The following is a 15,885-nucleotide window of genomic DNA, read 5'->3' on the forward strand; positions in this document are numbered from 1 at the left end:
AGAATTAGAATTAAATGTACCAAAATCATATAATATAGAGAAATACTAATGTAGTAGTGAAAAACTATATAACATAAAACTAATTAGAACTAAGAAAATATACATTGAATATTGACATTTCTGAGTGAATGTGCTGTTTAAAGTTTTAGTGACATCATTATAATGTTATCTACATAGCAATTATATTTTACATTAGCACTTCCTGCCACAGAAATATTCTGTGCTGATTATTTTGAAAAATCTTTGTTAGGGAGAAAAACACAAACCATCTAAAAGAAATGATGTGGAGGGAGCCTTGACCGTTTCCACTTGAGACAGCAGTACTGGGAATTTGAGGCCAGACCACATAGTGACACTCTTCATCTAGAAAAGAAAAGGATCATCAAGCTACCAATGTCTAGTCATCAGACACAGAGTGAAGGAGTGTGAATGAGACAGTCCCCATAATTTGGGGAAGATGATGACAGCAGATCTAGCTACAAAGCTCCTGAAAGAAGAGTTAAGAAATTTAAATTGAAATTGTTTGCAAATGATATAATCCTATGGTTTCTTTGGTCTTTTCTTCTCCAACATTCCTTTTTCTAGATGAATCATGTATTTTTTTTTGTTTGAAGAAGCAATGACTTATTATGAATGTCTACCTGAATATCTAGAAATTTCTCAAATGAGTCATTTCTCCATATTTAAAAATCTAAAATGATCTTGGCAAAATCTGTAACATATCAGTCAGTGGGGTTTTGTGGTAAGGTAAGGGACATCTTTGGAAGAATGAAGTTCTCTTAGTCACTGTTCCATTGATATAAAGAGACACCATGGCCAAGGCAACTCATAAAATGAAGCATTTAATTGGGGTTTGCTTACAGTTTCAGAGACTTAGTCTATTATCATAAAGGCAGAGATCATGGCAGCATGCAGGCAGTAGCTGGAGCAATAGAGATCGAGAGAGAAAGACTAACCTAGAATGGGCTCTTGAATCCTCAGAGCCCACCCACAGTGACATACTTCCTCCAACAAGGCCACACCTCCTAATTCTTCTAATCCTTTCAAACAGTGACACTCTGGTGACTAAGCATTCAGATAGTGCCACTCTGGTGACTATGGGGCCATTCTTACTCCAACCACCACAGGAGAGCATGTAACCATTACATGGGTGTGGTATCAGATGTGTTTAGCTGCAATTACCCTGTAATTTAAGTCATGAGGACCTTACTGACTCTTTAACTAGATGGCCAAAGGTGGACAACATAAGGTTGAAGTCCTCACAGTGTTGCTGAGGGTCTGACTGCCCTCTAGCTTTCCCCATTGTCCTCATCTTGGATTTCACTCTTAGAGTTTTGCTTTATAAATACAAGATTTTATACAGGATACAACATCATGGCATCTCATTTTCACATCCAAAGTTAAAATTACAAGTGATGTGTAGTAACTCTCAGACGTTTGGAACTCTAGCCAATGAAATGGTGCTGTCCATGTTTAGGGTGGGTATTTCTACCTCAAGTAACCTAATCTAGAAAATCCGTCACACACATGCCCAGAAAGCTAGTCTCATTTGTGATTCTTGATGCTCTTAAGTTGACAATCCATGTTCACCATCATGACCTTTACCGAAGTGCATTGTAGGCTTCCCTCCACATATATAAGCTTTAGAAAGCTCTTCCACAAGAGAAAGTATGTTTGGATGACTGGAAACAAGTTCTTGTGTGAGATGGCTTTGAAGAAAATAAACTAAGGAGCAAGTGATCAGTAGGAGTTCCCCATGAATTAGTGCCTGAGACAGCGTCGATCGGAGCAGATATCCTAAGGCTGCTGGTGCTTCCAGAGGACCACCAGCCAAGATTTAAACCAATTTCTTCTTTCTTTCTTTCCCATAGCAGATATTTTTCTGAGCATTCTCTTTGGATTGTGTGCCCAGACCAGGAGACAATGGCTATTGCCTGAAGGAAGTCAGTACTGAGGAACCCCTGGGTCAGTCAGAGCATGTGAAACATTTTCTTGGTTTGACACTACCATGATGGACCCGACTACAAGGGGCCTCTGGGCCCAACTAGGGCAGTGCATTATCTGTATTTATGTCATTTCCCAAATAGTTGAGAAGCACTGATTTACAAATGTTTCTTCTCTGTAGGAATCCTTCTTTTAAGAATTTTTTCTTCTATATCTGTTTGCACAATCTAAAAGTGGTGTGGTATCATAATAAAGCACCTCATTTCTTCACACCAGGGCTAAAGTCAGGAAAAAAAGATGAAAATGGAAAGAGTGAAGTTTAAAGATAGCCAAAGATTCCATCACTTTGAACATGAAAAGATTATTTAGAAGTGATTATTAATTGTTTTTCCTATGATCAAAGTGAGATGGGATTGAAGGGGATAGAGGCGTGGCCTTTGAGGAAAACTAGCTTAGGGTCCAGCCTTTGACTGAACTCAGCAGCTCACCTTACCTGGTTTTTGCTTCATCATCTGTAAATGAGAACAATAGCTTTTCCATCCATTTGTTTCTCTCATTTGACTCTTTGTGGTTCAAACCAGATAAAAGGGAAGGTACTCTATGTATAGGAAACATGAAAGCATTTCTACATATGATAAATAAAATGATGAGAGACACATCATTGACATGAATGAGATACTTTGCAACTTGTATTTTGCCTCATCACAACTGAGAGATGCAACAACTTCCTGTCAGTAATGGTGTTTCTGGGGAATGAGGGTAAGAAATCAGGGGTAAAAGCAGAAAGGTATGATGCAGAGGACTTAAAAGCCAACCCCACCCCCCAGAACAAAAAGAGTGGGTAGAAAGCAAAGGCTTTAGTCAGGTACCTCAGTGGGGGAAAGAAGGTTTGTAGGTCGTAGCAGGCCGTACAGGTAGTCTCTGCTCCTGGTGGTGCCATGAAGAAGAATGAAAAAGTCCATGCCAATATGGCCAGGGTTGCAAGCAAAATGAGTCTCTGGCATGGCAAACCTATGACTAGTGCTGGAATTCTGTCTCTCTCTTTTATCCTATGTTCAATTTTTTGACTGTTCTCCATTATTTTCTTTTTCTCACTGTGTACATGAATTACATAAGTCTATTTTTACTTATATTTTCCAGTTTATCTCTGTATACAGAATTCTCAGTGGTTGCTTCACACATAGTTCATTTTAGCCTGTGAATTTTTGGAAGACACAAACATTCCATTGACAATAGCCATCAGTCATAATTTAGAAAACTCAGGGAGTCTTAGTATTTACACATATTTTTGCTGGCAGAATTATTTCATCCAAATGTGCCTTGGTATTGTTTCTATTTGGAAAATGGCCTTTAGCTATTCTTTATTTTTTTGCGGGGGGGTGGGGTGGGGGCAGAGGGATGGTTTTGAGGTTTTGGTTTGTTTGTTTTTGCTATTCTTTAGATTCTGTTTACCAGCAACAAACTGTCTCCCTTTGTGTGAGAATGTCCTCAACTCCCTTTCGTTTTTTAAAGGATGTTTTCCCTGGATGAAAGAAATGCATGGAAAAGGGAGAAGATCAAGCTACTTGTCGTGACCTTCCACCCCTGGTTTCTAGGGGGAAGATGCTGATTTTGGTTTTCCACTGAAGTCATCACTCTGTGTGCAAATGCACAGGCGTGTTTTGCTGAAGGTTGAACAAGGTCTCCTCTGTCTCTGTCTCTCTCTCTCTGATTTTTCAAGACAGGGTTTCTCTTTGTATCCTTGGCTGTCCTGGAACTTGCTCTGTAGACCAGGCTGGTCTCGAACCCATAGATCTGCCTGCCTCTGCCTCATGAGTGCTGGGATTAAAGGCGTATGCCACCACCACCTAGCTAAGGTATCATTTTTAATCAAGCTGAGTTCATGTTATTTTTTATTTTTTGTGTTTGATTTTTAGAAGTTCAGCTCTGAAGTGATTCGATATGGAACTTGATTTTTACTTGGCTTGTGCTCGAGTCTCTATGGCTACATCTTTGCAGATTTCATTCATGTTTGGCTGCTGTTCCACCAGTCCTCCTCTCTGCCCCGTCTCCTCCTTCCAGATGTCAGTGACACAATTATTAGACCTCACAGTTCTCTCGACCCTGAGGCTTTGCTCAGTCTTATGTTCTGCCTTCTTTTTCTCTGTGATTGTTGGATTACACCTACTGTTTTATCTCCAAGTTCATCAGTTCTTTCCTGCCATCCTAATGTGCCAACTGTTCAACTTTTATGTCTGTTGGATTTTCTATCCTAAAATTTCCATTTATATCTTTGTATCTCTTTATTTAGTGATATTTTCTATTTCCTTGCTATAGCTTTGTTTACTCATTGTGAAGATGTTCATAGTTACTCATTTGATATACTTTTATGACAGTGACTCTAACATCTTGGTTGTATGGTTCTAATGTCTTGTTGATACCTCCAGATTTTATTTTTTAATTCGGCTAGGATTGTCTGGTAAATGATTCCCAATTGAAACTTGTACATTTTAATATATTGCATTATTGACTCATGTCGTATTTAAAACTATTTCAGCTGGCTTTCTCTGATGTTTTTCCAACAAGGGGGCAAAGCTGTCTCAGTATCGGCAGGAAACACTGCAGGTTTCTCATTCTGCTTCCAGGGACACTGAGGTGGTGGGAAGTGGTTTTTCATGAAGGGTGGATGGTGGTGGGAATTCTGGCTTCCCACTAGGGTAATGAGGGCTGGGGTATAAGTGTCTTGGTTTTGATTCTTTTAATTTTTATTTTATTGGTGTTTGGCCTATATGCATGTCTGTGTGAGGAGGTTGGATCCTGGAGTTATAGTTGTGATCTGCTATGTGGGTGCTGGGATTTGAACCCAGGTCCTCTGCAAGAGCAGCCAGTTCTCTTAACCACTGAGCCGTCTCTCCAGCCCCATGTCTTGGTTTTGGTCTCCACCTCTCCCCATTGACAATGGGTAGAGATTCCTTTTCAACGGCCTAGTGAAAGTGAAAGTCCTGCTTCCTATTGAGACTTCTGTAATGCTACCCCAGAAGAGGTGCATCACGATGGGTTGCAGAAAAATGGATGCTGAAAGGTGGGGTTCTTTTTTTTAATAGCCTGGTAAGAGTAGAAGTCATACTTTTTCAATCTATGAGGTTTTTTTTTTTTTTTTTTTTTTTTTCCTAGTTGAAAACTTTCTACTTTTCCAGGCGGGCCCTTCTCTGGTCCCATGGCTAGAGTGAGAAAGATTTTGTTGAGGTTTTTATATTTGATCTGTGGGCATTTCTGAGCTGCTGCTCTCTGGTACCCATTTTCAGATGTGGAAAAAAAAACCTAGAGAGTCACACCCTTCTTTGGGTTCTGACAGCCTGCACTCTCCACCTTTTGGTCTTCTTGTGTTTATTTGATATGTGATGCCTGGAGTTTTTAGTTGGAGTTTTCAGGAGCAATCAGGAAAATACATAATTACCATCTTCCTAGAAGAGGGAATTCTATCTTTTTGGATAATATGGTCTTTATATATTATACATTAAGCAGTTTTGGAAAACATTGGAGCTTTGAGATCGCCTTTGTAGAAAAATCTAGATTACTTTAAAATGAAAAGGTATTTTTCTCTTGATGTATCAATATCATTTATTTTAATTCAATATCATTTAATTAAAAATTAATAATAGTTCATTCAATTAAATATGTGTTTAGAGAAAAATGGATGCAGAGGTAAAAAGCAGCATCCAAGAATTCTTAACTGTAAAGATATTTTTGATGCCAAGTCTATTTTATCCCAGAGGTGATATTTGTAATTGTGTACATGTATTTTTTATTATTTTTGGCCACCACTCAAGAAAAGACTTTAAAGAAGTGAGATATCAAAGATGAGGGTAGCTACCTTTTTCTCCAGTGACTTTGTTTAGATTCATTTTAAACAACATAAACTATGAATGTAGAAAACAGATGCACACACTTAGTTTATTCTTATCTGTCATTTGTCTGTCAGATAAAGGAAACACCATTCCTGAGAGGCAAAGAAATAAACTAAGGATTATAAACTGATTCATCAGTTATAAAAACTTAACCTGCCATCTTTCCATAAGTTGTATAGGGTCTTGGGAACTAGGATTGTATTACCAGTATGTGTCAATTTTACTTACTTAAGAAGAATGGATATGGAGATATTTGTACAAAGACTATTTGAGTTAACCAAAAAGTAGAAGTCAAGGGTATAAGAAGAGAAATTAGAGAACATACAGAGACAATTTAAAAAATGTAAAATAATTTAAGCCATTTAACACAAAATTGGTTAAATTCTCTAACAAATAGTTTCAGCTAATTTCCATGTATTGCCTCACAAAATAAACTCTTGGTTCATGAATAACTTATTAAAATCTTTCATCTCCTTACATTCTTCTACAGTTTTGCTGAAAAAATATTTTTTAGTTGAATCAACTGCATGTTTTTGTGGATTTGATGGATAGTACATATTATATGGCAAGCCCTGTAGGGTTTATAATTAACATAGTAGAGTAAGCATAGCGACATGGGACTCTTGTACTGTATCCTAATTTATCCTATTCTCTCATTAGGAAGCCCTCTCCCTCCAGTCTTCTCACTTACTGTGAGATTATCTGTGTCCATCTACACAGAAATTGGTATTCTATTGGCATTCCAATAGAAATTATTCAAATTTCACATTATTATGTGTTCTCAGAATTACTAAGAGAACTGGCTATAAATACAGTGCTTGCAACATAATCGCTTTATGAGGAGCTAGGAAGCTGGTAACTGTCTATACTCTTGTTTCTGAGAGCAAAGTTAAGCTTTTCCAGGAAATTGTTTTTCTCTTTATAAAGTTATCATTTTGGCACATGGTCATAGTTTTTACTTTTACCATAGCCTATTGTGTGTAGTATGTGCTTTGTTATAGAAAAGCAGGTTTCTTCTTCTTCTCCTCCTCCTCCTCCTCCTTCTTCTTTTTCTTCAGTTTTTATTGAAGCTAAACAAAATGTTAAGTGGTTCAAACCTATTACCCATGTCCACCACAGGGCAGATGAAAACTGCTCAGCTGTGGGTGAGAAGTATGAACAGGGGTACAGCTATGCCCCTTGGTTACCCCACAGAAAATGCATAAAGCATTTCTATTGCATTAGAACAGCACAGTGTGAAAAACCACCAGTGAAATATAAATATTTCTGGATTAGGAACACAAAGACCTACAGTACCTGTCCTGATATTAGCAAGTCATATTAATGAACCCCTGTGCTCTAAACTTCCCCATCTGTGACACAAGGAGACTGAACTAGGTGTCTCTTAGCTCAAATATTTAAATGAACTGTCAAGTGTAAGTAAATCACAAAATTTCTGCACTGTATTCACTGTGTGCTGCAAAATAAGATGCTGACTGGAGAAAGTTCTAAGAACCAGGACATATTTTTAAAACCATTTTAAAGCAATCTTGTGGGCTGGAGTATAGCTCAGGAGCGTGTACTGTCTGAGGATGTGTGAGACTCTGGGTTTGATCCCCAGCATGGGAAATAATGAAGTTTAAAGGACTTCAAAGAAAATTGCAATATACTTGTAAAATTATAATTATCTTGTTCTAAGCAATTTCAGTACTTCATTCCAAATAGAGCTATTTTACACATTCATTCGGCATGTATTCAGTGCCTATTATGTGAATAAGCAGTGAGTTCAGCGTGGATAGAAAAACTGACAAAATGAATGTCCACCACTGTCCTCCCCAACACAAAAGGTAATTCGTTCTTAAGGATGTATTCTTCCCAACAGACTCTCATTGATGATATGGAATACCACCACCGCAATGGTGCTGCAAATGGGCAACTTAAAACCAAGTGAGATATGAAACAGCACTCTGATAAAAGAATGCATTTAAAGCAAGAATATTTTCTTTAAGCAGAATATCTTTGTTGCCGTTGCTCTTTGTCCAACTTGAGCAGACGGTTTAGTTTCATACAGTAGTCTTTGCTGTCCCAACGACCAGTATCTCCTAAATATGCCAAGATGGCTCCACTGCCCAGAAGGAAGCTGTCATAAATGCCTGAATGCTTACTGTTTTCTTGAGGAAGCTGGGGTCAAGAGAGGCAAAGAGTACAAGGACGCCAAAGGGCTTAGAAGACTCGTGAAAAGCCCAACCCCTCGAGTTTTAGACCCAAATCTCTGGGCTGCGATACCATCAAGTCTTTGTTATTCGGACGGACGGGTAGGTTTCTCCAGCTCAACCCACAGCTGCACACCTACCCACTTCACCCCCAAGCATGGAGCTCACACCCACTTCCCACTCTAGACATGGCAACCCGAAGACACCCACCCAAGGGTTGACTGGCCTTCCTGGCCACCACCACCACCACCCACAGGCACCATTTTCCAGGACTGGCCTCGCCCCCACACGTCCCCGCCCCTCTTCCCGAGAGCACCCAATGGGTGGAGCCGGGGCCGCGGGGGGTGGAGCCGGGGCCGCGGGGGTGGAGCCGGGGCCGCGGGGGCGGGGCCGGGGCGGGCCCGTGTGAGGAGAGGCGGAGGGCGAGAGAGGAGGCTGCCGAGCAGAAGAAAGGGAAGCCAGGGGAGGGGCGGGCGCCGTCCAATGACAAAGCCCCGGGGTGGGCGCCCGCCGCCGCCATCTTGAGCCGGGCGGCAGGACATCCAGCGCGTCCTCCGCCCCGAGGGGGAGGGGCGGCCGGGCGAGAAAAGTAGCGAGCGGCGCCGGGCGGGAGGCGCCGGCAGCGGCCAGCGCCGGGGAGCGGGGCGCGGGCGGGCACGGCGGGCGGCCCCGAGCGGCCTCCGATGAGACGCGGCGGCAAGAGGCGGCGGCGCCGGCCGCGGGCCGCCTGGGGCGGCGGCGACGGAGCGGAAGGAGGGGCCGGGCTGGAGGCGCTGGAGGAGAAGGTGGTGTACTCGCGGTCGCAACTGTCGCTGGCCGGCAGCACCGAGGCGCTGGGCGACGCCTTCAAGCTCTTCATGCCCAGCAGCACGGAGTTCATGAGCTCGGAAGCGGAGCTCTGGAGCTTCCTCTGCAGCCTCAAGCACCAGTTCTCCCCGCACATCCTGCGCAGCAAGGACGTCTATGGCTACTCCTCGTGCCGGGCGCTGGTGCCCGACCCCCCGGCGCCCGCCAGCCGGCCCGCCCGGCGCCCGCGCCCGCGCGCCGCGCCCAGGAGGAGGCGCCGCGGAGCTCGGGCCGCCGCGGGCACCCTCGGGCCGCGCCCCGCCGCCGGCGAGCCGGAGCCGCCCGTGTCCTGCTTTGGGGGCCGCACCCTGGAGGAGATCTGGAGGGCCGCCACCCCGACGCTGACCAGCTTCCCGACCATCCGCGTCGGCGACGACGTGTGGGGCGAGCGCAGCCTGGCGGTGGCGCGGCGCAGGGCGCGCCAAGTGCTCCGAGTGGACCTGGACCCGGTGGTGAGGCTGCGCCGCTTCCCGGTGCCCCGGGCGTGACGCGCGCCGCGGCGCCTCCTGCCGGCCGCCGCCCGAGCGAGCTCTGCGCTGGAACGGACTAATGTCAGTCGAATGTTTACAGAACCGGCCCCCTTTGGTGCACTTTATGCGCGAACAAGGCCCCCGGATGCGCTGCGGCGGGCGCCGCGGTCCGCCGTCGGGACAGGTGCGGCCCCAGACGGGACAGCCGGACCCGCGGCAGAGGTCCCTTTGCTTCCCAACCCGGATGGAGACGTCTCCAGAACTGGAGGGATACCTGCGTTTTCTCCCTCGGACTCTACCTCACCGGTCTGGAAGTCCTCCGAAGACTTAAAAAAAATTTTTTTTTTTCTCCAAAGGAATTTGTTTTCATGCTTACGTAATAAAGCCAGAATTTTACTTGCTCTTTATCCCCTTTCCTGTTTTTTTTTTGTTTGGACTGTCAGCCCCAGTTTCTGGATGGAAGATTGACTGTGTTTCGTGGTGTAGTGCTGGTGTAAGCTCAGGGTATTCTGAAGCCCACTCGTTTCCTAATTTTTACTGGATTCCAAAGCTTTGATCAAGGTTGTCTTTAAAGAGGTTCGAGTTTATGACTGTTAATGTGAGGATTTGTATGGCTTTGAATTTCATGAGCTCAGTGATTACCAAGAGATGCAAAGTACAACTGTTTAAAAAGATGTTAAGGTGTTTATATATAAAGTTTTATATTGAAGTTTCATATTTATATTTACTGAGCTCCTAAAGAAAATGGTAGAATATTCTTTAAAAGTTTTGTTTAGGAAAAGTTGTTCTTTTTAATTGAATAAAATTGAAGTGTTTTGGAACCACTTGGCTTGTGATAAAAAGTGAATCAATTTTGAAAAATGTGTTGGCTACAAGAATAACTGGGATCCAGTTGGAGGTGATTTGGCCTCACGTCCTGGTCTAACATAAAATCCAGGACTGTTAATGGGAAGAGAATTAAGATGGAAGTTGCTTAGGAGAGATCAGTGCATGTAGACATTGTGAGCAAACAGGTAAACAGAATATCCATTAGAATTCCCACAACTGTGAATGATCTATAGGGGCAGGGGCATTTCTTGGTACCACATAATTGGTTCAAGTTGTTTTGGGGAAAAATAGATCTCTTTATTTCTTTGTTGTTGGATAACAAGAAATGCCTAAACTAATACTATTGTCTTTTTGAAAATCATGACAATTGGTTGACTTTCTGTCTATGAAATTTCTTTTTCTCTTCTTTCCATTCATAATTGTGTTTGCAATTTTTGATAGCTAAAGGTCACAGGAATCAAAAAATTGAGCCACACTGTACTGACCCTTCTTGTACACTTTTATAATAATAGCATGTACACCATATGGCCCAGTGTGGAGTTCTGGATTATCCAAGTGCCTTTGGTCATTGGTGGCAGCAAGACTTGGTGGTTTTTTAGCCAGTGGTGCCACAGCCAGCTTTTTCTGCAATACCTAAAGGGTCAAATAGTGTTTTTCTACCACTTTTATTTACAATTTAAGTGTTCTGCCATGGGACATTCACACTGGGCTGGGGCTTGTTAAGCCCTCAATGCTAAAGTTTATCCCTGCTTGGCAAGTTCTTAGAATAACGAGAGCTGCAGTTTGACTCTTGTGTTCCTAGAATTCAGTGGCATAGCTTTCTGAGTTATCTATTAAGTTTAGTAGTTCATGAAAGGAGTGTTTTGACTTAGTGTTTTTGTTTTGTAAAATATATATATATATATACATATATACATACATATATGACTTTATGCCAGTTTCCCACAAGCCTCAATCTTATTCACTGCTCAATGAAAATGATAATACATTGTTATAAAGACTGAGTACATAAAAAGTGAGCAATTGCCAGAGGGAGAGTATTGAGTTGTGTCATGGGAAGCTGAGACAGTCTTTGTTATTAGCTTCCATTGCCAAATGTATTTCAGATACATAGGATTTTCTTCCCAAAAGTATATTGTTAACTTTTATAGCTAACTAGCACCTGACGAAAATGCATTTGTACCACTTCACTTGTATATAGTTTTATAATAAGAAAAAAATCCAATGGCCATATTAGAATGTAATTTCAACATGGAATTTATCTAGATGCTTCCCAGAGGATTTTGAAACTAGATGTGGCTGAGAGGAGAATTTTTCTCAGCTCACAATGGACATGTAACTAGTGACACCATGCATTTATTTTTACTGAAGTCTTTGACATATGTTTCTCTTACGCCTTGGTTCTTTAGTGCATTGACCTCATGCATAAATGTTTATTTGGCTTATTGATCTGACTGATTAAAGTTTAGATCCGGTCGCCCATCCTGAGTTTGATATAGTTAAAAAATACAACCTTTACTTTGCCAAATTTTCTGCAGCAAAACCTGTGTTGCAACTTTGAAAAATACAGAGACACATCTGATGTAACTGGGGAGTCTGTTGTAAGGAAGTGAGGGCATTTCCTGGGTACCTTTGGAGGGGCTGTGGAAGACACTTGGCCCTGTGGCCTTTAAGGTGGAGCCTGGATTTTGACCTGGAAAGACTCGAGCTTGGTTTTTGAAGACGTCCCATTGGTTCTGCTCTCCCTCATCTCTCACGTGGCCGGAGACAAGAGGTCAGCTGGGAGGAAATGCATCACCTTGCTATGAGTTCCTACTTGTAGTGACTGGCACCTCAAGGTCACTTTGTCATTTACATCCTCCTCCTATAACCCAGCAACTTCCTTGTACTTTGCCAAGGGCAAGCTTCATTGTTGGTAGTGCAGAGTGCTGCTGTCGTGGTGCCTATTTATTTTGTCTGTCCCAGTACTCTGTGGACAAGTGTAACTTAAGCTGGTAGCTCATACCTGTTGATTTGCCATGTGTACATAATACTATTTTTCAAAAAACTTTATAAAAAAAACTTTAAAAATATTTGAATACAAAAAAAAATCACAATTTTGAACTTAAAGGTTTTTTTTGTTGTTTAAGGGTTCTATGGCGTTCTTTAAATCAGTGATTTTTAATGAACATACATAACATTTCCTTTATTGGTGTGTTCAGATATTTTTTGATAAACTGTTATGTCTTAAGTGCATTAGAAAGCAATTGTTTGTAATGGAACTGAAGTGTTTCCTTGAAACAGTTTAATGTGCATATGAATGAGATTTACAATTTGGTTGTGTGTTGCTTTTTAACTTATTAACTGTAAATAAATTTTAGAGCATATAGTGTCTGGCTTTTCTAATGATACTCAAAGTTTTTCAAAATGAGATTTTATGTTTACATGTGAATCAGAAAACATTTTAATTTAAAATTTGATAAATCTTGACATTTTTGTGAACTCGAGTTGGAAATCTCAAGTTTTGTGTTGTATTTTGTCTTAGGACCTGTTAGTTCTTTAGTTAGTCTCTGAAATGGTGCTTCAAACCAAAGCCATAGCCTAGTTTGCCTGCAATAAACTTTAAAAGATGCACCCAAATTCAGGCTTCTGAATCCTGGCCCCTAAATACCACTGGGGCGATGGTAGAAGGCCTAAGTTCTCATCCCTCATACTGCGAAAGAAAATGCCGCGCATGGCAGCAGTGCAGACTGTTCACAGAACAAAGGCGGCCGGCATTTTTATTGCATCTACAGGACTAGAGTGGAGTATCAGCAACCACAGCAAGGGCAGATTGAGCACTATGTGGACTGCATTATCTCATATCCCAGGACCTTTTGGTAGGTGGAGGTGGCAAAGCCTGGAAGAGAATTACCATACTGGACATCATGTCCTTCAAGTGCTGGGACTCTAGGTGACTAGGTAAATAAATGTGCCTTAGCATCTCAGGTATCAAATGTGCTTTGTGAACTAGTGGGGTGCTGTAAGGGTTGAAGGGATTTAAATGCTATTAATTGGAAGTGTGAAGACTGAGTATAGTAAAGTATAATGAGAATTTAGGTGTCCACTTTGTTTAGCATCCCCACCAAGAACAGATTGTGGTCTAGAATTTAAGGGGACTAATTTATGAGGGAAATAAAGAGACATAAAGTATGCTTTTAAGCTTCCTAAAAATATTAGGGCAAGAGTTGGGGCTTGTTACAGATTTCACTATTAGAAGTTATGTTTTTTATTTATTTATTTATTTATTTATTTATTTATTTATTTATTTATTTATTTATTTATTATGTATACAGAAGAGGGTGCTAGATCTCATTACAGATGGTAGTGAGCCACCATGTGGTTGCTGGGAATTGAACTCAGGACCTCTGGAAGAACAGTCGGTGCTCTTAACCTCTGAGCCATCTCTCCAGCCCAGAAGTTATGTTTTGAAGTTGGGTCTTTGACAATATCTTTGAAAGATTTTAAAATGTGCCATTGTGTATTTTAAAGTAACTGGGAATTTACAAATAGTAAATTCAAGTTATTGATCCAAAACCCATAAAAGTTTCGCATTAAATCTTCACTTGGAGTAATTTCAGCAGATTTCTCTAGCGTTCTCAACCTTCCTAATGCTGTGACCCTAATACTCATGGTGTGGTGACCCCCAACCATAAAATTTTTTTCCATTGAATCATAATGTAAATATCTGATATGCAGAATATCTGATATGTGACCCCTGTGAAAGGGCCAGTCAGCCCCGGGGCTTGAGGCCCACACATTTAAAAATATTGCTCTGGAGCTTGCTCACTCATGGCCACAGAACCAAGATAAAGTTAGTTTGTATGAAAGTCTATGTTTTAGGTACTGAGAAAAAAAGAAAAAGAAAATGGCCATATTTGAAACAAAATGTTAGAAATAAAAATACCTTCCTATTTGCAGCATTGGCACACTTAGATGTTAGCTTGGATCCCTCTCGGCACAATACTGAGTTGGTAAACAAATCAAACTAGAGTGGTGAAAGCTGATAGGAAAGCATGTCTTAGAAGACGAGGGAGCGTGCTAGTGCAAGGACCTGGGAAGAGAGGCTGCAGACACTGGCTGCCCGCCCACCAGTGCTCCTGCATGTGCTGGTAATGCTCTGAGCCGTGATCGTAATAACATGGCAGCCATGCGGTTTAGTTTGAACGGGGGAGTACAATGACACTAACCTATGATTAGCCCAGGAAACTTGAATAAATGTGTTACTAGATAAATAGATTTCTTTCTGAAAGTATTCATAGAGAAGGTAAATTCAACTAAGTAGTGAAGTTAGCTATGTCAATATATTTTAAAACAGGTTTCGTAGAGCCCAGACTGGCCTCACACTTGATATGTAGCCAGAGCTAGCTTTGAATATCTGATCTTTCTTCTTCTGGCTCCCAAGAGCTTGTTTACAGGCATGCGCCACCATGCCCCAGTTCAAGTATACATCCTTTAAATGTTTCAGTATTTTAAGAAAAGTCAAAACCAGGGTGGATAATTTTTGATCCTAAGTCACATAGGTTCAAATAAGCATGGAAGAAAAACACAGGTATATAAGAATGTACTTTTCTGGGATTAAAGATGTGTGTCTTTAATCCCAGCACTTGGGAGGCAGAGGCATGCCTGGTCTACAGAGTGAGTTCCAAGACACCCAGGGCTGATACTCAGAGAGATCCTCTCTCAAAAACAAAGAACATACTTTTCATAAGTGTGGTTTGATGTAGTTCAATAAATTCAGTGTGCTTGTGAAGCTCGTCTTCAGAAAAGCGTTAGCATTAGTCCTAATGTCCCTTCAGTCACTGTCTTGGTCCCACAGGGTCCCATTCTGATATTTTATAGCACAGATAACTTTTTATAGATGGCGTTGTGCGTGGTGTGCCTAGCTCCTTTTGCTGATAGTTTGTGACTCCCATCCATATTGTCATTGCACTTGTAGATCACCATTGGCACATAAACCAGTCCAAAAAATCACATGATGGGCACCTGGGTAGACTCCAGTCGGGGCAAGTATGAGTAAATGTTCAGTGAATTAATGTTAAGGGCTGTCTTTAGTCAGAATAATTCTACATCCTTTAAGGAAAGGAAGGGTGAATGTGCTGGTCACAGGATCACATCGAAGGAGCCTCTTTGATAGATGCTATCATGACACTTCAAAACGCTTGCGCTAGGCTCTGTTAGGGTCATCTTTTTAAATGGTTGCGTATCTTGCTACTGCTCTTGCTTTGTTCTTCAAAGATAAAGAGATTTTGATTCCTTCTACTTTTAACTCGAAGTTTTTTCCTTTATATTTTCTTCTTATTTTAAAACTGATCTTAAAAATTCTTTCACATACCAGTTCCTTTCCTCTCCATCTTTTCAAACAAAATCTGCTCAACTTGAGAATAATGCTGGCTCATATTAACCCTAGCCCAGGAAGCTTAAATAGTCATAAAGCCATATTAATGTGGGACTGTGTTCAACAGGGTCCGCAGCTGCCCCTTGGGTAGGAACATATTGAAGACACCTGGAGGAACTAAGGAACTCAACCTCATATGTGGGTTATTCTAGAAAGCAAACATTGCAGGGTAAGATGGCAGGAGATGGAGGTTTTCAGTAAGTCTAACATGTTTCAGTCTGGGCAAAGTCAGCTGAGAAGTGGAAAGCTCTGCCTTGGACAGGGTTGTCTGAATGGGAGTGGGGTATTAACATGTTCTCAGG

General features: G+C 41.6%; 1 protein-coding gene across 1 annotated transcript; it reads left to right on the plus strand.

Moving 5' to 3' along the window:
- The first annotated feature begins 8,669 nt into the window (after positions 1-8,669).
- Ccdc71l (coiled-coil domain containing 71 like) lies at positions 8,670-9,450 on the plus strand. The gene has a single exon (XM_028891746.2). It carries the CDS (start codon positions 8,707-8,709, stop codon positions 9,355-9,357), a length of 651 nt encoding a protein of 216 aa, XP_028747579.1. The 5' UTR covers positions 8,670-8,706; the 3' UTR covers positions 9,358-9,450.
- The last annotated feature ends 6,435 nt before the right edge of the window (positions 9,451-15,885 follow it).

This window comes from Peromyscus leucopus, chromosome 14 (assembly GCF_004664715.2).
Source record: "Peromyscus leucopus breed LL Stock chromosome 14, UCI_PerLeu_2.1, whole genome shotgun sequence".
In the NCBI taxonomy this organism is placed as follows: Eukaryota; Metazoa; Chordata; class Mammalia; order Rodentia; family Cricetidae; genus Peromyscus; species Peromyscus leucopus.

What these genes read in the sequence shown, in the direction of transcription:
- Ccdc71l (XM_028891746.2), top strand. Translation starts at nt 8,707, where the DNA reads ATGAGACGCGGCGGCAAGAGGCGGCGGCGCCGGCCGCGGGCCGCCTGG.